Here is a 20543-nt window from a genome sequence, read left to right on the forward strand (position 1 = left end):
CATTATCAGATCTTATATTTCTATCGTCTAAGGCACTTTGTACCGTATCAATCCACCTATATCTTGGTCTTCCTCTGGGTCGTTTTCCTGCCAACCTGGCAGAGAACACTTGTTTTGCTAATCTTTCCTCTCCCATTCTATTTAAGTGACCATACCATCTGAGATTAGCTCTGCTAACGCATTCCTGGATGCTGACAATGTCAAGTTCTTTCCTAATATCCTCATTTTTAATATGATATTGCCATTGATGCCATCTGTTCACGCCTCTAATCTTTCTCAGGACTCTCATATCTGCGGTCTCTAGTCTTTGGTCAAGTGTTTTACTTCTGACCCAGCTCTCAGATCCATAAGTTAAAATTGGTTTGAACACAGTCTTGTATACAGCTAATTTAGTGTTCCGACTAATTTCTTTCTTATTCCATATGAATTTATTCAATTGACTTCCCACGATACCAGCTTTGCTGATTCTGTTGTCTATTTCTATATTTAGTTTACCATCTTCAGTAAAAATTGTGCCTAAGTAGCTGAAATGTTTTACTTGTTCCACAGGCTCTCCATTCACAACACAGTTGACATTTTCAATGATTCTGCCTATTTTCATTGTCTTTGTCTTTTTATTGCTGACCTTCATACCATATCTATTACAACAGCTATTCAATTTAGTCAGAGAATCTTGCAGACTTGTAGCGGATTTATTTAGAAGTATAACATCGTCCGCATAAAGCAAAGAGCTGACATTAACATCTCCAATTTTGATATCAGGTTTAATACCACATTCCTTCATAATGTGATCCATATAGATAATGAATAACAGAGGGGATAATGTACATCCTTGTCTCACACCAGATTTAACATTAAACCATCTTCCTGTACTTCCTTCAATTCTAACTGCTGACTCACAACTCAAATAAAGACTAAGTATTGCTTGATATAATGCCCCATTGACACCATATAACTGCAGCGTATTGAATAGCTTCTCTCTTGGCACCTTGTCATATGCCTTTTCCAAATCGACAAAACTTAAATACAGATCTTTGTTATATTCCCATGCTTTCTCGACTATTTGTCGTAAAGTGAAGATCTGATCCTGACAGCCTCTATTTGGCCTGAATCCAGCTTGTTCTTCACCAAGCTTTTCTTCCACAATTCTTCTCAACCGTTTCTCAAGTATACTTGCATAGATCTTGCCAGGAACACTCAGTAGGGAAATACCTCTGTAATTCTCACATTCAGTTTTATTTCCCTTTTTATATATGGGTACTATGAGAGCTCTACTCCAATCATCGGGAATTCGTCCCTCTGTCCAGGCTTTCTGAACTATGCAGTGCAGCCACTGTAAGACTCTTATACCACCATACTTCAGCATTTCTGGTCGAATATCATCTTCTCCTGCTGCCTTTCCACATTTCAAGCCTTTGATGGCTTTTTCTACTTCAAGTATGGATATGTATTCCTGACTGCATGCCTGGTCAGTGTTTTTTATCACCGTGCTGTCATCACTGCTTGTTTCATTTAGCAGTTTTTCAAAGTAATTACTCCATACTTCAAGGATATCTTTTTCTCCTGTTTTCATTTCACCTTTATCATCTCTAATTCCTTTTACAGCACTCTTTCCTCCATTCCTAAGCTTCTTCAACAACCTCCAGAATATTTTGCCACCTTCTTGATATTTATTTTCTATATTCTTGCCAAAGTCCTCCCATGACTTTTGTTTAGCTAGTTTTACACACTGTTTAGCTTTCTTACATTTGTCTCTGTATTCTGTAAGAGTAAAAGCTGACTTATTTGCCAGGAACTTTTGATATGCTTTCTTCTTTTCCTTCACTGCCTCTTTAACTTCCTGTGTCCACCAGGGAGTTCTGATTTTTTTATCTTTGCACACAACCTCACCACATGCCTCTCTGGCAGAATCAATCAATGTTTCCTTCAGAGTTTGCCACTGAATCTCCAAAGTTTGATTCCTGTTCTCAAACTCTTTCATTTTCTTTTCAATAATATTTCTGTATTTTAGTCTACAGTTTACATCTGAGAGCTGCTCAACTTTTATTCGCTTTAAAACTTTCTTACATGTTATTCTTTTCAATATGAAATTCAATTTTATCCTGCTCAAGACTAAATAGTGATCACTTCCAATTTCAAATCCTCTGTACACTCTGGTGTCCTGCACCAGGGAGAAAACATCACTATCAACAATAACATAGTCAATGAGACTTTTCTTATTCCTAGCCTCTTCTCTCCATGTGAATTTGTGCACATTTTTATGTTGGAACATGGTGTTAGTAATAACCAGTCCATGTCCTGAGCAGAAATCCAACAGATATTTGCCATTATTATTAGCTTTGCTCTTTTCTCCAAATTTTCCCAAAATATTTTTGTATGTCTCACAATCATTTCCTACTCTACTATTTAGATCCCCAACAAGGACCAACTTTTCCTTTTTCATTGTGTCAGTTGCTTTTTCTAAAGCCTCAAAAAATTCCTCCACTTCTACCTTAGTAGAACCTTCTGTGGGACCATAGGCACAAATAAGTCTCATTGTCCAGTTCCCCATTCTCATATTTGCCCACATTACTCTACTTGAGACTGACTGCCATTCAAGAAGATTAGCCTCGTATTTTGTGTTGAATACTATGGCTACTCCTTCTTTTCCTTGATTGTTATTGCCTGAATATAACATTTTGTATTTATTGCTCAGAAAGATCTCACCAGTTTTGGTCTTTTTTGTTTCAGTCACCCCTATTATGTCGATCTGGTACTTATCTAATTCCTCAGCTAGCTCCATTTCTTTGCCATTCAGGCTTCTTACGTTGATAGTACCGATCTTTAACTCTGGTGATGTTGAGTTGGGGTTTGTTTTCAGATTTGTTCCAGTAGCTGACTTTTCGCTGATCGCCCTGGTTCCCTGGCGAAAACAACGGGGGCCTTGTTTAACCGGGCGACGCCCCAGCCGGCATGAAATTTTGTCATGTTGTACCATCATTTTTTATTTTGGATTAACCAATAAGAATACAATTTGGTCGGCTAACTCCCAAATTGCCAGCCCATCCTCGTTCGTTCAGTATCAAAGTAGATACCCAACAGGGTGCACCACGAGAAGGTGAGGATTGGACATTAGGTCAGAAGCCCTGGTCGGTTCTCCGCATTCCTTTAAAGGCTATGTGGAGGTCTCCTCTCAGTTATGCAGCTTTGACCCTTAAGCACCCCATTATCGATTACAATAGAATTATCGATTACAATAGAATTAAAATATCTAATACGCATTCGATTCAAATTATTTTATTTTTTCGATTGTAAAAATCAAAACCCACAGGCAGGCTGCACAAAATCGCACATCGGGCAGTGTTTTGGACAGCCTTGAGATACTGTGTATCACACTGTATGTCAGGTACTGGATTGTAGGAATGGTTGTCGGAGATGAAGTTCAGGGGTAATATTGCAAAAATTGGTAAAATGGCTCAAAAGATTGCTTGGATGTTGAAAAACATGCTAACAAGTAAAGATAAAGAGAGACAATAATTTCTCTATCTTTACTTGAGGAGACATGACAGAAACTTAAACATTAAAGGGAGCCTATAAGACTGACAAAGGAAATTTTTTGATAACTGATGAATAGAGAGCGAGAGAGAGCTATGGGGATCACTCCTGTAAGTTGTGTAAAAGTGTGGTTAGTGAGGGTGCACAGCCTAGAATTTTTGCTTGGAGAGTAGTGAATGAGTGGAATGGTTTTCCAGAATTAGCTGCGAGTGCCCGGACATTAAATGAGTTTCAGGAGTGGTATGATAGATATTATGTGTATAAAGGTTTATTTGGTCTCCTGAATTCAAGGAAATACCTGTATTATATTTTGCTATTACATCCTTTTGTATTCATTCTTTTTCCTTTCTCCCTCTTTTACCTTGCAGTGTTGAGGGTGTTCTATTCATTTAACCATAACCATAAACAAGGATAAGGTGGTTAGCCCTATGCCATCCAGTGTATCCTATGCCTGTAGAAGTATTGAGATCTCAAGGCCAGTTTGCCTGCTTGCAGGATGAAAAACCCCAAATAAACTGGGGAGAAAAACCATGCATGCCACGCCCAAGACCGGCTAACTTGGTTATGTCTGAGAAAGATCCTAAGCTCCTCACATCAGCGACGGGAATCAAACCTGGGATACTTCTTTCCCAGGCACATGGTTGCGAAGCGCATAACCACTCGGCTAACCGCAGACTTTGTATTCATTGGATTTATGAATTTGTTAACCCCTTAATACACTGAGCCGACTTAACTCGGGTCCAAGAAACTGAATTTTTTCCTCGCACCTGAGTTAACACGTGTGACCGTGAATTTTGGTTTCACATATAAATACAACCGAATATACATGCTAGACAATTTTGTGCCTATTTCCTTTCAGCCGAGAAAAGTTGTCAACGGTGTGTATCAGCTATTTCATTTGTGTTTGCACATTTTTTGTCCACTATTGCCTGCTGCATCATCATCACCTGTGAATGTCAATTCTTTGTTTTGCAATTGCGCATTTGTTCACTAGAGTGCCGTTTGTATTTTATAACATTTGTTATTTTTTTTTTACGTTATATTTATTACCCTATCATGGATAGTGATCAAGACTGGTTATTTAGTTCAGAAGATGAAACTTTAGAACGCAGTGGCAGTGATTCAGAAGTTTCAGAGGATGAAAGTACTGATGAAAAAACTCTTGCTTAGCCCAACAATGGTATCCAATACAACAAGATGCTCATCCACCTCCACCATTCGCTTTCACAGAAGCTCCTGGTATAAAAAATATTGATGTTGCCGATTATAACTGCCTAAATTTCTTCGAGCATTTTTTTGATGATCAATTGATTCAACGTGTTGTGGATGAAACAAATAGATATGCGAGGCGTCGTATATCTATTCGTATACCAAGAAGTCTTTTCTTTACCCTTGGTAAAGAAAAGACTTCTTGATATAACACAAATACAAATGAAATCAGAGTATTTTGGGCTGTTGTATTTTTGCAAAGTATAGTAAGAAAACCAGAATACCATCATTATTGGACAAAAAATCCATTATTATATATGCCATTTTTTCCGGATTGTGTGAGTAGAAAATGCTTCGAGGCCATAAAACAATTTCTACATTTTTCAAATAATGATGAATTTGATCCAGCAAATCACCCTTGCCCAAAACTCAACAAAATCTGGTCGATTTATGAAGATTTGAATAGAAAATTTGGCAATTCAATTATGCCAAAGAAATTGGTGACTATTGATGAAAGTTTATTGCTTTATAAAGGTCGTCTGGGATGGGTGCAATATATTCCTCTCAAAAGGGCCAGATTCGGCATAAAAACATACTTATTATGTGAATCACAAAGTGGATATGTCTATAATTTTATAATCTATACTGGCAAGAATACCATTCTGGACAGATATTTTAGCAATCTTCCAATGTCTTCGCAAGTAGTGATGACTTTGATGAAACCTTTATTCAATAAAGGTTATCGTTTGACTATGGACAATTTCTATAATTCACCTGGATTAGCAGATCTATTGATAATAAATAAGACTGATGTTTATGGAACATTACGCATATCACGAAAAGAAGTACCCAGCGAATCGAAGAATAAAAAATTGAAAACTGGAGAAGTAATTGGTTTTCAGAGAGGGAAAGTGTGTGTAATGAAATGGAAGGACAAGAAGGATATCTCCCTTATCTCTACCATTCACACTACATCAATGGTAGATATAGAGACGTGCAAAGGAAGAATAAAAAACTGCAGCTTGTGTGGTGTTGATCAACACCTGTCTTCGTATGTTGTACCCAGAAAGAGAGGCAAGAAATATTATAAAAAGATTCTCTTTCATCTCTTAGACATGGCACTGTGGAACGCTTTCATGCTTTACCAAAAATCTAGTGGTAAGATAGATTCACTTGATTTTCGCCTCAAAGTAATCGAACTCTCCATTGAAAAATATAAAACTACAAGCATTTCAAGAAGTGGACTTCCATCAAATATCCCAACACCACTGAGATTATCTGCACGACATTTTCCAACTTTCATACGACCAACAGAAAAGAAAGAAAATCCAACTCGCCAGTGTTTCCTCTGCTCAAGAAAAAGGAATGAACACAATAAAAGGGTTCGCAAAGAAACAAGATATATGTGTACTGACTGTGATGTTCCTCTTTGTGTCACCCAGTGTTTTAGAATTTACCACACAGTGGTAAATTTTGACTAAAACATTCTTATTTTCAAGATTTTTTTGTTGCCCGAGTTAAGGTTTAGCGAAGTAGATGCAGTTTAGTTAACTTTTTTTGCAAAAAGAGACATTTTTTGTGTTTTTTTTCCAAGATTTGTTAATGTTCTTTTGTGTATAAAGAAAATAAAGAATAAAAAAATTGCCAGAAAAACGACAGCTTTCTGATTTTTAATTGGTGCATTAAGGAGTTAAAGTAAAAATCATATTCTTTATTTTAGAAATAGAATGAACCATTGCAACATTCTGCCAGCTAATCTTTATTTTTTTTTTATATACTTTAATTGGAACCGGTTAGTTATTCTATAGAATACCTAAACATTTCATAAATTACCTATATAAACTACTTTTTTCAGATTCTAACCATTATACACTTTGGTGACATTATGTAAGCACAATATATAAAAGTTTAATCATTAAAAGGTACCTTGTATCTTTTAATGTGGCATGACTATAAACAAAAAATTATGATAACCACAGTAATTAACTTTAATGAAATTAAAGTACAGATATTTCGTACTGAAAATAACAGTACATCATCAGTGTGTAGAAACAAGCAAATCAAAGAAACGGGAATGCAAGGCACATACAGCAGTCAGTAGTTTACCAATTAAAATCTGCTGCTGCAGGCTAGAAGAATCTCCCAAAAGTTTGGGAGATTCTTATTTTATATACCCATCAAAAATAGTTTTTAATGTTATTTAGTAATATTAATTTCTAGAATGCAGCAACAGTTTTTAATTTTAATTGTATTTACCTTGTATTCCTGTTTCTTTAAAATACCTTTATCAAATTTTTTTAATCTTCATAGTCATCTAAATCAGTGTCTGAATCACCATCACTTTCACTTATATTAATCACCAAATCTTTGCATAATTCTGTCTCTGTTCCAATACAAATTTTCCAATGAAGTGACATGAGAGCAATATTTTCCACAGTTTTGATCTGTAATACTTTTAATATTCTGTTCTAAAAATTTAAAAAGTTTCGACATATCAATATCCCCAGTTACATTGCAATGATGAGTGAAATTCTTTACTTATGCCAAGACGTAAATAGCATTAATATCACAATGATATGGTGGTGGTCTCAAAGCTAGGAATCCATGCTCTTTGGGCATCATGTCAAATTTAAATAGTTTAGTTGTGGGAGAGTTTCTTTTAACAAAGTTGAGCAATTTAATTTTTTGCATATCTGAGGAATGAGAAATGTTATTTGCAGAGAGCCAAATCCACAATGACTTGCTTCCTATTAGAACAATTTGGAACTTTGTTCAATTGGATAAAGTGATATGAAGCATTATCAATTCTAACATCTGCAGTCAGTTTTTCTTCTGCGCACTTTTCGAAGATCATAGAATTCATTTGCCTATGGTAATCTCCAGTTGTTGAACTGCCTTTGTAAAGTAAATCTGAATTCGGTAAAGCACCCAATTCTCCACCCACATACATATACACATACCCACATATATGTACTGCGAGCCGTTTCCAGTTTGTTAGATTGCCAACATTTTCCAAAAAATAAATTACTGCCAATCTAAGTTTCATCTAGATACACAATCAGCACTTTTCTCCTCCCATTCTAGATAAAACTGTCACTTCTCTCTCCATATTAAGTTTCCTTTTTTTTTCTGTTACTTTTTGAAACAAAATCCAATTTCATGAAGTATTTTCCTTAAAGTTTCTCTTTTCGAAGGAAAATTAATTTTTTCTTTCAGCACAGGAATCAATTTAGGAACAGTTGGCACATTTTTCTCGACCACGTAAAATCTGTGAATAGTTCTTATAACGTCTACATCAAAATCATTCAAAGCTATGTTTTCAGTGGTTTTCTTTCACCAGCACTTTTTAGGTTTAAATTTTGACTTATCTTCATCTTTTGGTTTACTATGAATTCTTTTAACAGCAAACTCCGAAACACCCACAATTTCATTTGCATGTTTTTGTGGCCAGAAATAGGAAAATGGAGACTGCCTTCTAATGATTCTTTTTCACAGAATGTCAGCACATCATACAATATTCTTTTGCAAGTGCTACTGAAAGGTTTAACACTAGAACTTGATGGTACTGGATCCATCATACAAATAATAAATATGAACAAAAAAAATAAAATAAAATAAAATAAAAAAAAATCAAGCTAGTATAGCGAAAGATTAGAAAGCATGTGATTTCACGTGCTGGTGATGAATCATACATCTCTTAATCCTTTCTCCTCTTCAAAAAGAATTGACTCTTCTTGGCACTCTGCCAGCAATGGTTCTCTCAACTGTGTTCTTCAACAGCCCAGTAATCATATGAGCCACCTTGGCAACCTTAGCAATTTGCTCTCTAAACTTCAACTATCTACTACCATCCCCAAATCCCAAGTTTCATTTATTTCCTTTAGTACAGATCCATCAAATGTGGTACACAGCTTGTAATCTATTTATCCCAAAGTGCATAACTTTACATTTCTCCACATTAAACCGATGCTTATTATCTTTTACCCATACCGACAACTTATTTAAATCATCATGCAAGCTCTTCACAACACCTTGATTAACTATTACTCTGCCCAATTTACATCATCAGATGTTGTAAATCTGATACATTTTATGCCCCAAAAGGAGATATGAATAAAGAGCTGAATTTTATGCTACTATTGTTTGCAATTATCAATGCTTGAGAAAGTAAACAGTTTGGAAACAGTTTTTCTGAAACTTTTATAAAATAGTAATCTTAAAGCCATTAATTTTCTTTTATAGAAATATTTCTATATTCAAAATTATACTGAAGTTATATATATTTAGGGACAGGAAAAAACAAACCTTCATGTGAGCAATCTGGTTCTGTTCCCAGTTGTATCTTTTCATTTGATTTTCCAGCAATTCAATTCTTGTTTTCACAAATGCATCATAATTTCCCTATAAAAATAAATGTTTATACAGCATTTAAATTAAAACAAATAAGAATCTCTTTTCTATATTAGCACATAAATGTGGGATAAAAAAATTCCATTTCTAATCAGAATGGTCACATAACAAAGGTCTATGACGCACAGAAAATAAGAATTTTTTTCTAGCATGTTTTAAGCACTTCAATATAATAATGAATAAAGGAATTTAAACCCAGATGACAATGAAAATTTTAGTGAAAGGAAAGAGGGGGGGGGATTATTGCACTAATGTTAACCTATCAATACACAAATCACAAATATGAAAGTTCTAAAGGCATATTTCCCATAATTGGACCACATTTTTTTAATCATTTTTTTTATTAAGCTAAAAGCACAATAAAGAAATAAAACCCAACAAGTAAGTCATTTGACTTACATCTTCAGGAATAAAAGGTAACTGAAAGTTAAAACAACAATTAAAAAATCAGAATGCAGATTTTTTAATTTTATAACCAGTCAGACGGTTACAACTGTATAGTATGAACTATTAATTTCTCTTTTTTGATGTTTTAACTTTCAGTTACCTTTTACTCCTGAAGATGTAAGTCAAATGACTTACGAAACTTGTCGGGTTTTATTTCTTTATTGTGCTTTTAGCTTAATAAAAAAAATGTGGTCCAATTACCAGAATATGCCTTATAAACTTCTAAACTACAGAAACCTCCACTTCCAATGAAAGTTCTTGTTTCATGAGAATTAATAGTGAATAGACAGAAAAAACAGTGGCAGAACTATATTAAAAATGGCATTGAGAAATAAACTGGGAAAGTGTTAACATATTCAAGAATATATAGGAGCTAATATAAGGTGTGTTGTGTCCCCGAAAATCAAAGTTAGTAAATTGATCAATCACAGCGAGTTGGTCTTTGAATTCATATCGGGCAGTCAGGAGATTATTGAGAAAAATAGAATATTTGAAATATTTCTGTAACATTTTATTGTGAGCCAAGATACTAACATGTCTACCTACAAGTTCTAATATAGATAATGAAAAATTTTTTAGAACTATAAATTAACAGCAGGAATTTCCACAGTTCTCTGTGGAAGACACCGATGATGTGGTTGCCTTCTTCGAATACATCGAAGAACTAAGAAAGATTGGCCGCTGGAGTGATTTCCAGCTAATTGTATTGCTGCGAGCAAATTAGTAGGGAACCAAGACTTACCTTCAATCATCACCAATCCTGAAAGAAACCCGTGATTACGGAAATTTCAGAGAGATTTTAATCTCAAAATTTTCCAGAGTAAAGATTGTAGGACAGAACCTCTGGAAGCTGCAGAAGATAGTACAAGGAGATAGGGAGAAGGTGTCTGACTTCTACAACAGACTGCTCACTCTCTCAAATACCTTTGGCATCTCCAATGAAGACAAACATCACTTAGAATAGGCCATCTTCCAACATTTCAGGACAAGTTTGAAGCAGGAGTTGAAAGAGACAGCATTTGGAAAGGGCATATCCAATTTAGCTGAATGCTACAAGGCTGTAACAGAACAAGAACAATTGCTCGGAGACATTCGTCATGCATCTACCGCCAGCTACATTAACATGATTAAAGAGACGAAGAGTTCCAATTGCGAGAACAAAATTGAGAACGAATCTAGCTCATGCATAGAGACGAGTAAGGATCAAAGGGATAGTGAGGAAATAAGAGAAAACACTGTCAACACTAATCAAGAGGCTGAAATAAAAATAAACATCACTAAAGAAGAAGTAGGGCTAACAAATACGGAACTATGCACTTTCATAGGACAAGAAATTGAATGGCTACAACAGCCTTTAATAGACCGTCTTGATGCTGCACTAAAGCAGCTGGTGGCAGTAACGGAAAGGGCCTCAAAATCAGCTGTACTGCAAACCGAGAGGACTACTGAATTCATCAGACAAGAAGTAGAAAGAATTCAACAGCCTATGATAGACCATCTTGATGCTGCACTAAAGCAGATGGTGACAATGACAGAACAGAAACCCGAAGAGTCTCTACCAAAATCTGAACAAAGTAGTGGACAAGGAGAAAGAAAGGAGACTCCTCGATGTTTTAATTGTAGTAAGATTGGGCAATTAGCCCAAAATTGTTTTAGAAATAAGAGAACTTTCTATACAAATAATAGAAATGAGCCGAGATCTGGGCGTACTCCTGATAATTTTGAAAGTAAACGATGGAAGAGAGAACAAAGGAAGCATGAACATCTAAGAGGATCAAGAATGAAAATAAAAGGGAATATACATGGATGTTATTGTAACATCTTGCTAGATACTGGTTCCTGGGCCTCTGTAATTACTGAAGATTATCTTCAAGAAATCAAGCCCAGTGTATGGCGAGGTAGTTATAAACTAAAAAGACCAATTAGATTATCAGGGATCTCAACATCAGAGATATATGTAACAAAGAAGGTTAGGGTAAAGTTGTACTTACCTGATTTTAACATGAATGTTTGGCAAGATTTGCTGGTCCTCCCTAGGACATCTTGCCCAAGTACAAATCATCTTGGGAATAAAGTTTCTAGAGAAGTACAGATTCTCATGCGATTTCTCTCTTAATGAAATATCCCTCATGGGAAGAAAACAGTCAGGAAAAGGGAGAAATAATAATGGAAAGATAGTTTGGGAATCACTTCAAGGGAGAATGCAAAATGAGACTAACATCACAGAAAGTGTACAGTCTGAGAGGGATGGTGAAAATTGTATAGATAAACAGGCTGATTCCTCATTAGCTTCAAAATCCAAAGAAAACAGCCAGACTGAAACTTACCTCATATCAAGTGTCAAGATAGTAGATAATCAAAGCGAAGAGGAAAAGAAATTAGGGGAAAATAGCCAGAGAATGGGGCAAGGCAATCATAGCCACACAGATTGCAATTATACGGAAGTCAAGAAAGTTGCAGAACATACCTCATCTGAACATATTATAGATACTAGATCTAAGAAATGCAAGGAGGTTAATCCTAGAGAACAGGAGGAGGAAAGTTGTAAAAGAATTTTACAGAAGTAAAATTTTTTCTTAGATGGGAGGGACCTATGTTGTGTCCTGAATAATCAAAATATAAGTGGGACAAAACATTAATTTATTCAGGAACTGACCTTGATTGTAGGTAGAGAATGTTGTGTTTTGACAATGAACGTCATGTATATATATATATAAATAACACTAAGATAGAAGCGAAGAAATAATTCTTCTTCTTCTTCTGCAGCTTCTCCCACTTAAGTGGGGTCACTGTTTGTAATGAGTCTCCTCCACACCTTCCTGTCTTGGGCTGTCACCACATCCAAGTTCTTCATCTTCAAGTCCTCTTCTAACAGCTCCCTCCATCTCTTCTTTGGCTGACCACGCTTCCGCCTTCCTTGCACATCCACATATTCATCCTCCCTCCTCATCACATGACCAAACCATCTCAACCTTGCCTCCTGTATTTTCGCTCCTAAGTTCGTAACTTTTAGAAGCGAAGAAATAATTAATGAAAAATATGTGAGACTTAACCTGTTTTGTAGGAAGTCTAATAGAGAAATTTAGTTAAGGTATTAATTTATTTAAAGTATCCCATTTCATGTATTATAAGAAAGCAAAGTGTATAAGCTAAGGTCCAAGGGTCACACTTTAGCCATCCAGAATAACGTATGGCCGGAGGGAAAGCGAAGTTATACGAAAAGGAAGCTAGAACACTTTCTAGGAAAACATGGCATGTACATGTGGAGGAGTGTGCAGAATGCAATAAACGACATGGTGAAGTGCACGAATTTCCAAGATTGAAGCGGGCAATATAAACACCAATCCCCCCCGACAAGGGGCTTTTTGGTTCCTGTTTCCTAACCTCGTAGACGTTGGCTCTCAGTCTCTGCCAGCAGTGAAGATTCTAGGCTGGCCGTGGAAATTATGAATCGTCTGCCGTAGCGTGCGAGTTAGGGCTAGCTATTTCCTCAGATCAGGATAGCTATGCTATATCGTGCAACGGTAATCCAGATGTGTGCCTGTGATACTGGTGAAAGTCCTGAGCAGCACATCGTCTTTTCAATTCATGAGAACCTGGCCGTGCAGCTATCGTATGTGACCCGGAGAACTGTAGACCTTAATGGAGCCTTGATGTCCAGACAAGGCCGAAGAAAGAACTGAAAGTCATTCCAGGAACGGTAATGTAGATTGTCATATTCTGATTTCCAGTTGAAGATTTGTGTGTGAATTCTATAGGATATTTTGTGTAATGGACATATTGTAAAGAACTTTAGGAACTATCCCTATTTTGGCATTGACCTGTCCCTGTTTAAGAAATGTCTCCCTAGAAGGGATTTGTATAAGAGATGATTGTGATATGTTGTGAGATATAACTAGTGACCACATGAGTGATAAAAGATAGGCTACATAAGCTAGAAGTTTGTTAAATTATATATAGAAGTGGTCCAAGTAATTTGTTCTTGTATTGTAATGTTAATATTGAAATTGAGATCTTGCCAACAACGCGATGTAGTTAACCAAGCATTTATATTTTCTCATGTATAATTTCTTGATTTAATAAATATGTTTCATAGCACTTGCTTGAGTCCAGCTTGTTATATGAATTCAAACAGCCACTCACAAAATTACTATCGAACCTAGCAGGAGGGACCCCACGAGTATAAGTTAATATTTCGAGCCACAACTGCATGCAAATATTAAGAGAATAGGAATTAGTTTATTTATTGTTGGAAGCTTATTACTGTGTATCACTCTGAGAGGACCACCTTGGATAAGAGCCTCGTCTATCCTCAGTATTGGCTGGTGCAGTTAAAATATAAATTTGTCAATATTATCAAGTGAACTGTCTCAGAGGATATGATTAATGGCAGCGTTCCATACTTGGATAAAGCCTTAATCATTAAATAAATTACACGTGACTAAACTTAAGAGCAGCCTAAATTTAGCTTGTTTAAAAAAGGGGAAATTTGTAGGAGTGAGTAGGGTATACATAACTAACAAGAGTAGATAAAGAATATGCTAACAATATAAAGAATATGCAAATCATATAAAGGATAGGAACATAACAGATGGTCATCTAATGATCCATTCTCATTTTTTTCTGTAAAAATGGTAGGAAAAAAGGAAAGAAGCAAAATTAACTAGATGGGTATAAAGCAGCAACTTCAAAGCATAGTTTGTTAGTTAAGAGAACAAAGGAAAAAACTAATTAAATTCAATACCTGAAAAACAATAGACCAGTTTGGAAGAAAACTGCTAATAGAAAATCAGTAACAAAATGTAAATCGTGAAAATCTAAGTCTTATCAACAGCATTCTGTATATCCTTTAAGGATACATGCACAAAATGTTTGTTTATACTATTTATAAGAAACTTGAGAGGAAACACCTTTTCAAATAATTCCCTCAGTTCAGGATGTTTATTACATGTTACTGTATTGCAACTGAACATGGGCTGAAGTCTTATGTATTTTTAATAACACAATTATGGTCTCACTGCCAGAAAGCCATGTTTAACATGGACTATCTACAAAACTCAAGTATAGATCCTTGTTATATTCCCATGATTTCTCAATTATTTGTTGTAAAGCGAAAATCTGATCTTGAGAACCTCTATTTGGCCTAAATTCAGAACTAAAAGAGCTCTACTCCAGTCACCCGGAATTCGACCTTCTGACCAGGCTCTCTGAATTCTGCAGTGCAGCTACAGCAAAACTTTTATACCTCCACACTCAAACATTTCTGGTCAAATATCTACTCAAGTTGCCTTTCACATTTCAAGTTTTTGATGGCTTTTTTTTCTAGCTCAAATATAGATATGTATTCCTCTTTGCATTCTTCTTGAAAATTTCCTATTGAGGTTGTGTCATTTCTTGTTTCATTTAATAGTCTTCCATAGTAATTACTCCAGATCTAGGATATCATTTTTTTTAGCTTTCATGTCACTTCATCTTTGATTCCTATTGGTGATTTTTTAATAGCTTACGGAACATTTTGCCACCACCTTCCTGATATTTACCTTCTATATTCTTACCAAAGTCTTCCCATCACTTTTGTTTAGCTAATTGTACACATAGCTTAGCCCTCTTACAATTTTCTCCTGTTTCATTTTTTCTTCAATAATGTTTGTATAGTTAAAAACTAAAGGTTTTGACTTTAAAAATCAAATTCAAAAATCTTCACATCAGGAGGAAATTGATCATATAGTAAACTAATAGTGTCAGATAATGGAACAGTAACATATACAACTCTTGTATTTGAGAATTCTTGATTTTTTGTGAGAAAATGTTTGGAATTCTTGATGAATGATCTGGATTGTCTAATGTGCAAAATTTAGCAATTCTATAGGTGGGAGATTGAATACAATTCACAATGGATATTAATGGACCTTCTTTATGAATTTTTGGGAAACTATATAAATGAGGAGTCTTTCTGAAATGGGTGTGTAACTCATACAAAGTATTTTGATCCTAACTAACAACTTCATCAAGAAGCTTATTTAATCTCTGATTTTGTAAGATAGGTGGAGGCATCTTGTAAAAGGCACTTTTAAAAGTGGATAAAGGTTTCTGTAGTGGTAATGGGCAAGGCTGACTATGAGAGGAAGTCAGCCTTGCCCATTACCGCTACAGAAACCTTTATCCACTTTTAAAATATATTTTTCTTTTGTCTTAATGAAAGCAGCAAAAGAATAGAGCATAAAAGAATAAGAGCCATAGCTAAAAGAGAAGTCAGAAAAAGAGAGAATCATGAAACAAATTTGTTTCTGATTTAGAACATGATTTATATAAAATAAGACCCAATGTATATAAGATTTTGAAACACCTAAATGCAGATACCAAAGAAAACATAAAATTAACCACTGAATTGGAATTAGAAGAAATTCTAAATTAATACACAGAATTGTGGACAGACAAGTATTTTAAAAAAGACAACTGGCAAACAATTAACGAAAATGAAAAGGAAATAACTAAAGAAGACTCAGAAATCAGCCTGAAAGAAACAAGAAATGGAAAAGCACCCGGAGAAGATAAGCTAGGTCCAGAACTATATAAATATGCAGGAATAACATTCAAAGAAAGAATAAAATTTATTCAACTGGTATCCCACCAATAGAATGGAAAAAAGCAATTGTGATTCCTATCTTTAACACGTTCATTGCCAATCGCGTGATGCGAGTTCTCACCGAGCGGCCGATCACGTGTTATCGCATGGACGTCGGTATCAAGTTTCTAAGCGGAATAGTATAGTGGCCACAACAAAATGGCGCATAATATTTATATTGGCCACTAGGGAAGGGATCGACTTTCGTGGAGTGGGGATGGCCGCCAGCCATTGTCTATGTTAGCCAGTGCGCACAGTGGCGGCGTTCGGACAAGGTGATGACGCGACGATTTTGTTTAGTTATTCGTTGATTCAGCGTGCTTGAAGTTTGGTTTTTATTTATTTTGATTATATAAATGTTGATTTTTGATAATTTTTTTTTCTATTTGTACGTTATTTTTAAAAATTCTATGTGATTATAAAAGATTGATAATTAAAGTTACAATTATTATATTTAAATGTTTTTTATTTGTAAAATATATAACTTATTTGACCGAATTACATATCATGCAATATTGCGTAATAGATATTTAGAGTACATAAATCCTATGTACATAATAATAAAAGCATATAAATAATATATTTAACTTATTTTGAGCACAATAAAAACTAAATAAAAAAATAAAAAAAATTTGGCCACCACACGAAATTCCAATTTTCAGCTTGGCAATGAACGTGTTAAAAAAGGTAATAGAGATGATCCTAAAAACTATAGAGGTATCAGTATACTAAATTCCTGTTACAAAATATATAGCAGAATCTTAAATAGAACTAATGAAGTATTCTGAAAACTTTATTTTAGAAGTACAGAATGGATTTAGAAAAGGACGATCATGTATAGACCTGGCCTTTTGCCTAAAATTAATAATAGAGAAAAGAAGAGAATACAATTTAGAAACACATATGGCATTTATTGACTTTGAAAAAGCATTTGACAAAGCTAAAAGAAACATATTATTTAACATATTAAAAGAAAGACAAATACCAAATAATATCCTAAAAGCTATCACAAGTATATATGAAAATAATCAAATACAATTAAATCACGAGCTATAATATACGAGAGAGATAAACCAAGGGGGTCCGACAGGGATGTCCCCTCTCAGTGACTCTTTTTAATGTTTACTTAAATGAAATAATAATAAAATGGAATAAAAATTTACATCAAGGTATTAAACTTTCTCCTACAGTGAACTTAAACACTCTCCTTTTTGCCGATGAACAAATAATAATTACAAATTCTAAAGATAACTTACAGAAAGCTATTTTAGATCTCAATGAGATAGCCAAAGATTATGGTATGATAACATCAACAGAAAAATCAAAAAAACTATGGCCTTTAAAGGACAAGATCCAGCAAGAACTAAAATAGTAATAGATAACAAGATCTTAGAACAGGTGAATTCATTTAAACTACCTAGGATGTATAATCACATATGAAAATGAAAAAGATATAAATGTAAAAATTGCAAAATATTTAAAAATAACAGGTGTAATTAACTCTATATTTAAACCAAACATTAGTTCAAAAATAAACCAGACTAAATGTATACAATACATTAGCCCTACCAGTCTTAATGTATGGAAGCGAAATCTGGACAATAAAACAAAAACACACACAAAGATTAACAACAGCAGAAATGAAGTTTATGAGAAAAACTGCAAAGTATACCCTATTTGATCACAAAAGAAACGAAGAAATTATCATCATCATGCATATCAAGATTTAGGCCTAGCATGGCCTGTTCTGGCCTTAGAAGTCATCGTTGAATCATTTAAGAGGACGTCCTGGTTTTCTTTTTCCTAATGGCTTGTTCTTCATTTCTTTTGTGATCAAATAAGGTATACTTTGCAGTTTTTCTCATAAACTTCATTTCTGCTGTTATTAATCTTTGTCTTTTTGTTTTAGAATCTTGGTTTAATTCTTTCATAATTTCATAAGAAATTATGAAAGAATTAAACCAAGAACCAGTAATAGAAAAAATTAAAAAATATAAACATAAATGGATGGAACATGTTCAAAGAATGAAAACAGAAAGATTATCAAAACAACCCTTAAAGTACAAGCTATTAGGAAAAAGAAAACAAGGACGTCCTCTTAAACGATTCAATGATGACCTCTAAGGCTGGAACAGGCCATACTAAGCCTAAATCCTTGAGATGCATGATGATGTTTTAATGAAAGTAGAGCACAAAATTCAGTGGTATATAAATTATATGGAGGTAATTTGCAGTAAAGCAGCAACTTCAAAGCATAGTTTGTTAGTTTATTCTAATATCTCTGAACTTATTAGTAGAATTTTGAGGTATCATCTTATTCCCATATATTCTCCTATCAACAAAATTTCTGTTACCATCCAAAAAAGCCAAACTATCTTTAGCTGGTGTTTACCAGGTTCCCTGTGTACATAATTTGACATATTTAGTAGAGACCATTCTGTGGAAAAAAGAATTAATGAACATCAATATTACATTGAATACATGGAACCTGAAGTCTGGTCTGCAACAGTATCTGGTGGGATGAAGCATGTCTTCTCCATAGAAGCAGTTTTAAATACGAATACCTTTTCAAAGAAAGTCGTGAAACCCGTTTACATCGGCTTAACCTGAATCAGAACAATCGCCTCTCCCCCCAAAAGTTTCGGATAACAAACATAGTTTTATTATTTATTAATATTAATTTCTAGCTCAAGGCAATTGTTTTCATTGGCTAAACTGATTGTTGTACGCACCTTGTATTCCTGTTTCTTTGATTTTCTTGTTTCTACACGCTGATGATGTACTGTTATTTTCAGTACAAAATATCTGTACTTTCATTAGTCTATTATTGTGGCATCATATAATTTTGTGTGTGTTTTTACAATTTTGATATTGTTTCCCAGATGTCTCAGTGAAAGATGAAATACAGGAGTGATTAAATGTGTGTTTAATTATTTATATGTGCTGTATTCCATTAAACTTAAATTGAGCATAATAAAAATGATAGTGTACCTAATAAATTGGACACTCATAATATGCATGGAAAATTTATTTTTTTACTTATGTTTCATCAAATAGGCTAAAGTCCTTTGCTCAACTCGGCATTCCCATATTCATATATGCTTTTGTCATTAACCAGAATTAAAAGTAATGCATAGAAATCAACAGATAATTAATTAGTGCAACACTGCTCCAATCTTTCCAGGTGTCAATGTTCAAGAATGTCAATGCCTAACAATATTTTATTCTTCAAAAGGGAATAAACGGTGATACAGGATTTATATTTTAACTTTCAATACATAAAACATGGAAACTTGTCTAAGTTTAGATAAGATAAAAAGTTTATTCATATAAACATCATTTATATAAAATTAATTTTTTTTTAAATTAAGAAAATACTAATAATGGCTTACTCCATAGTAGTCAAGCTGTTTTTTATCAAGATGAATAATGTTGGTACACACACCATTAAGGAAATCTTGAGAATGTGATATTATGACTAATATCCGTTTATACCTGTAAGAATAACAAATTGTATAAAAAAAGACATAACATGTGTGTGTGTATTTTTATCACTCATACATGAGCTATTGTTCAATCTATGGTACATTAGCATTAATAAGCAGAAACTTGTTAATATTGGAATTGGAGATTCTAATGTTGATCTATACATTGTACTCTATAGGAAAGAGATAAGATGAAATGTTTTTTTCCTGTGAATTGAACTGTATGTTCAAAGGCTGCTGTGCTACTGGATTTAAAGGACAATGGAAAAATTACTAAAGCCAATTCTCATGAACAGTGACAACAAAAATATATGCAATAAATTACACGATAACCACAGTAATTAACTTTAATGAAATGAAAGTACAGATATATCTCGTACTGAAAATAATACTACATCAGTGTGTAGAAGCAAATCAAAGAAATGAGAATACCAGGCATATACAGCAGTCAGTAGTCTACCAATTAAAAAACTGTTGGCAAATGATAGAAATTAATATTAAATAATATTATTAAAAACTATTTTTGATGGTTACATAAGATAAGAATCTCTCAAACTTTTGGGAGAGAGAAAGAGACAATCATTCTGATTGAGATTTGGCCGATGTAAAAAGGCTTTGCAACTTTCTTTGAAAAGGCATTAATATTTAAACCTGCTTCTATGGAGAAGACAAGCTTCATCCCACTGGATACTGCGTTTAGTGTCAATACTATGTTATGCCAGCCCACACTTTTGAGGTTTCATGTATTCGATATAATATTGATGTTCATTAATCCTTCTTTTCACAGAATTTCTGGCTAAAGTATGTTAGAACATTCACAAGGTATCTGGTAA

At 34.2% G+C, this 20543-nt stretch overlaps 1 protein-coding gene across 1 annotated transcript in view; it reads right to left on the reverse strand.

Annotated features, from left to right (window-relative positions):
• LOC150110054 (ATP-binding cassette sub-family F member 2) overlaps positions 1-20543 on the reverse strand; it is a 172481-nt gene that overhangs the window by 65377 nt on the left and 86561 nt on the right. Inside the window, exons 7-8 of the mRNA XM_090390946.1 lie at positions 19618-19720; positions 9049-9144 (exon numbers count right to left, since the gene is read on the reverse strand). Coding sequence (XP_090247072.1) covers positions 9049-9144; positions 19618-19720 — 199 coding nt within the window. The remainder of the gene's footprint in view (positions 1-9048; positions 9145-19617; positions 19721-20543) is intronic.

This window comes from Typopeltis vanoorti, chromosome 1, assembly GCF_054136105.1.
Source record: "Typopeltis vanoorti isolate ZY-2024b chromosome 1, IOZ_Tvanoo_1.0, whole genome shotgun sequence".
Taxonomy (NCBI): domain Eukaryota; kingdom Metazoa; phylum Arthropoda; class Arachnida; order Uropygi; family Thelyphonidae; genus Typopeltis; species Typopeltis vanoorti.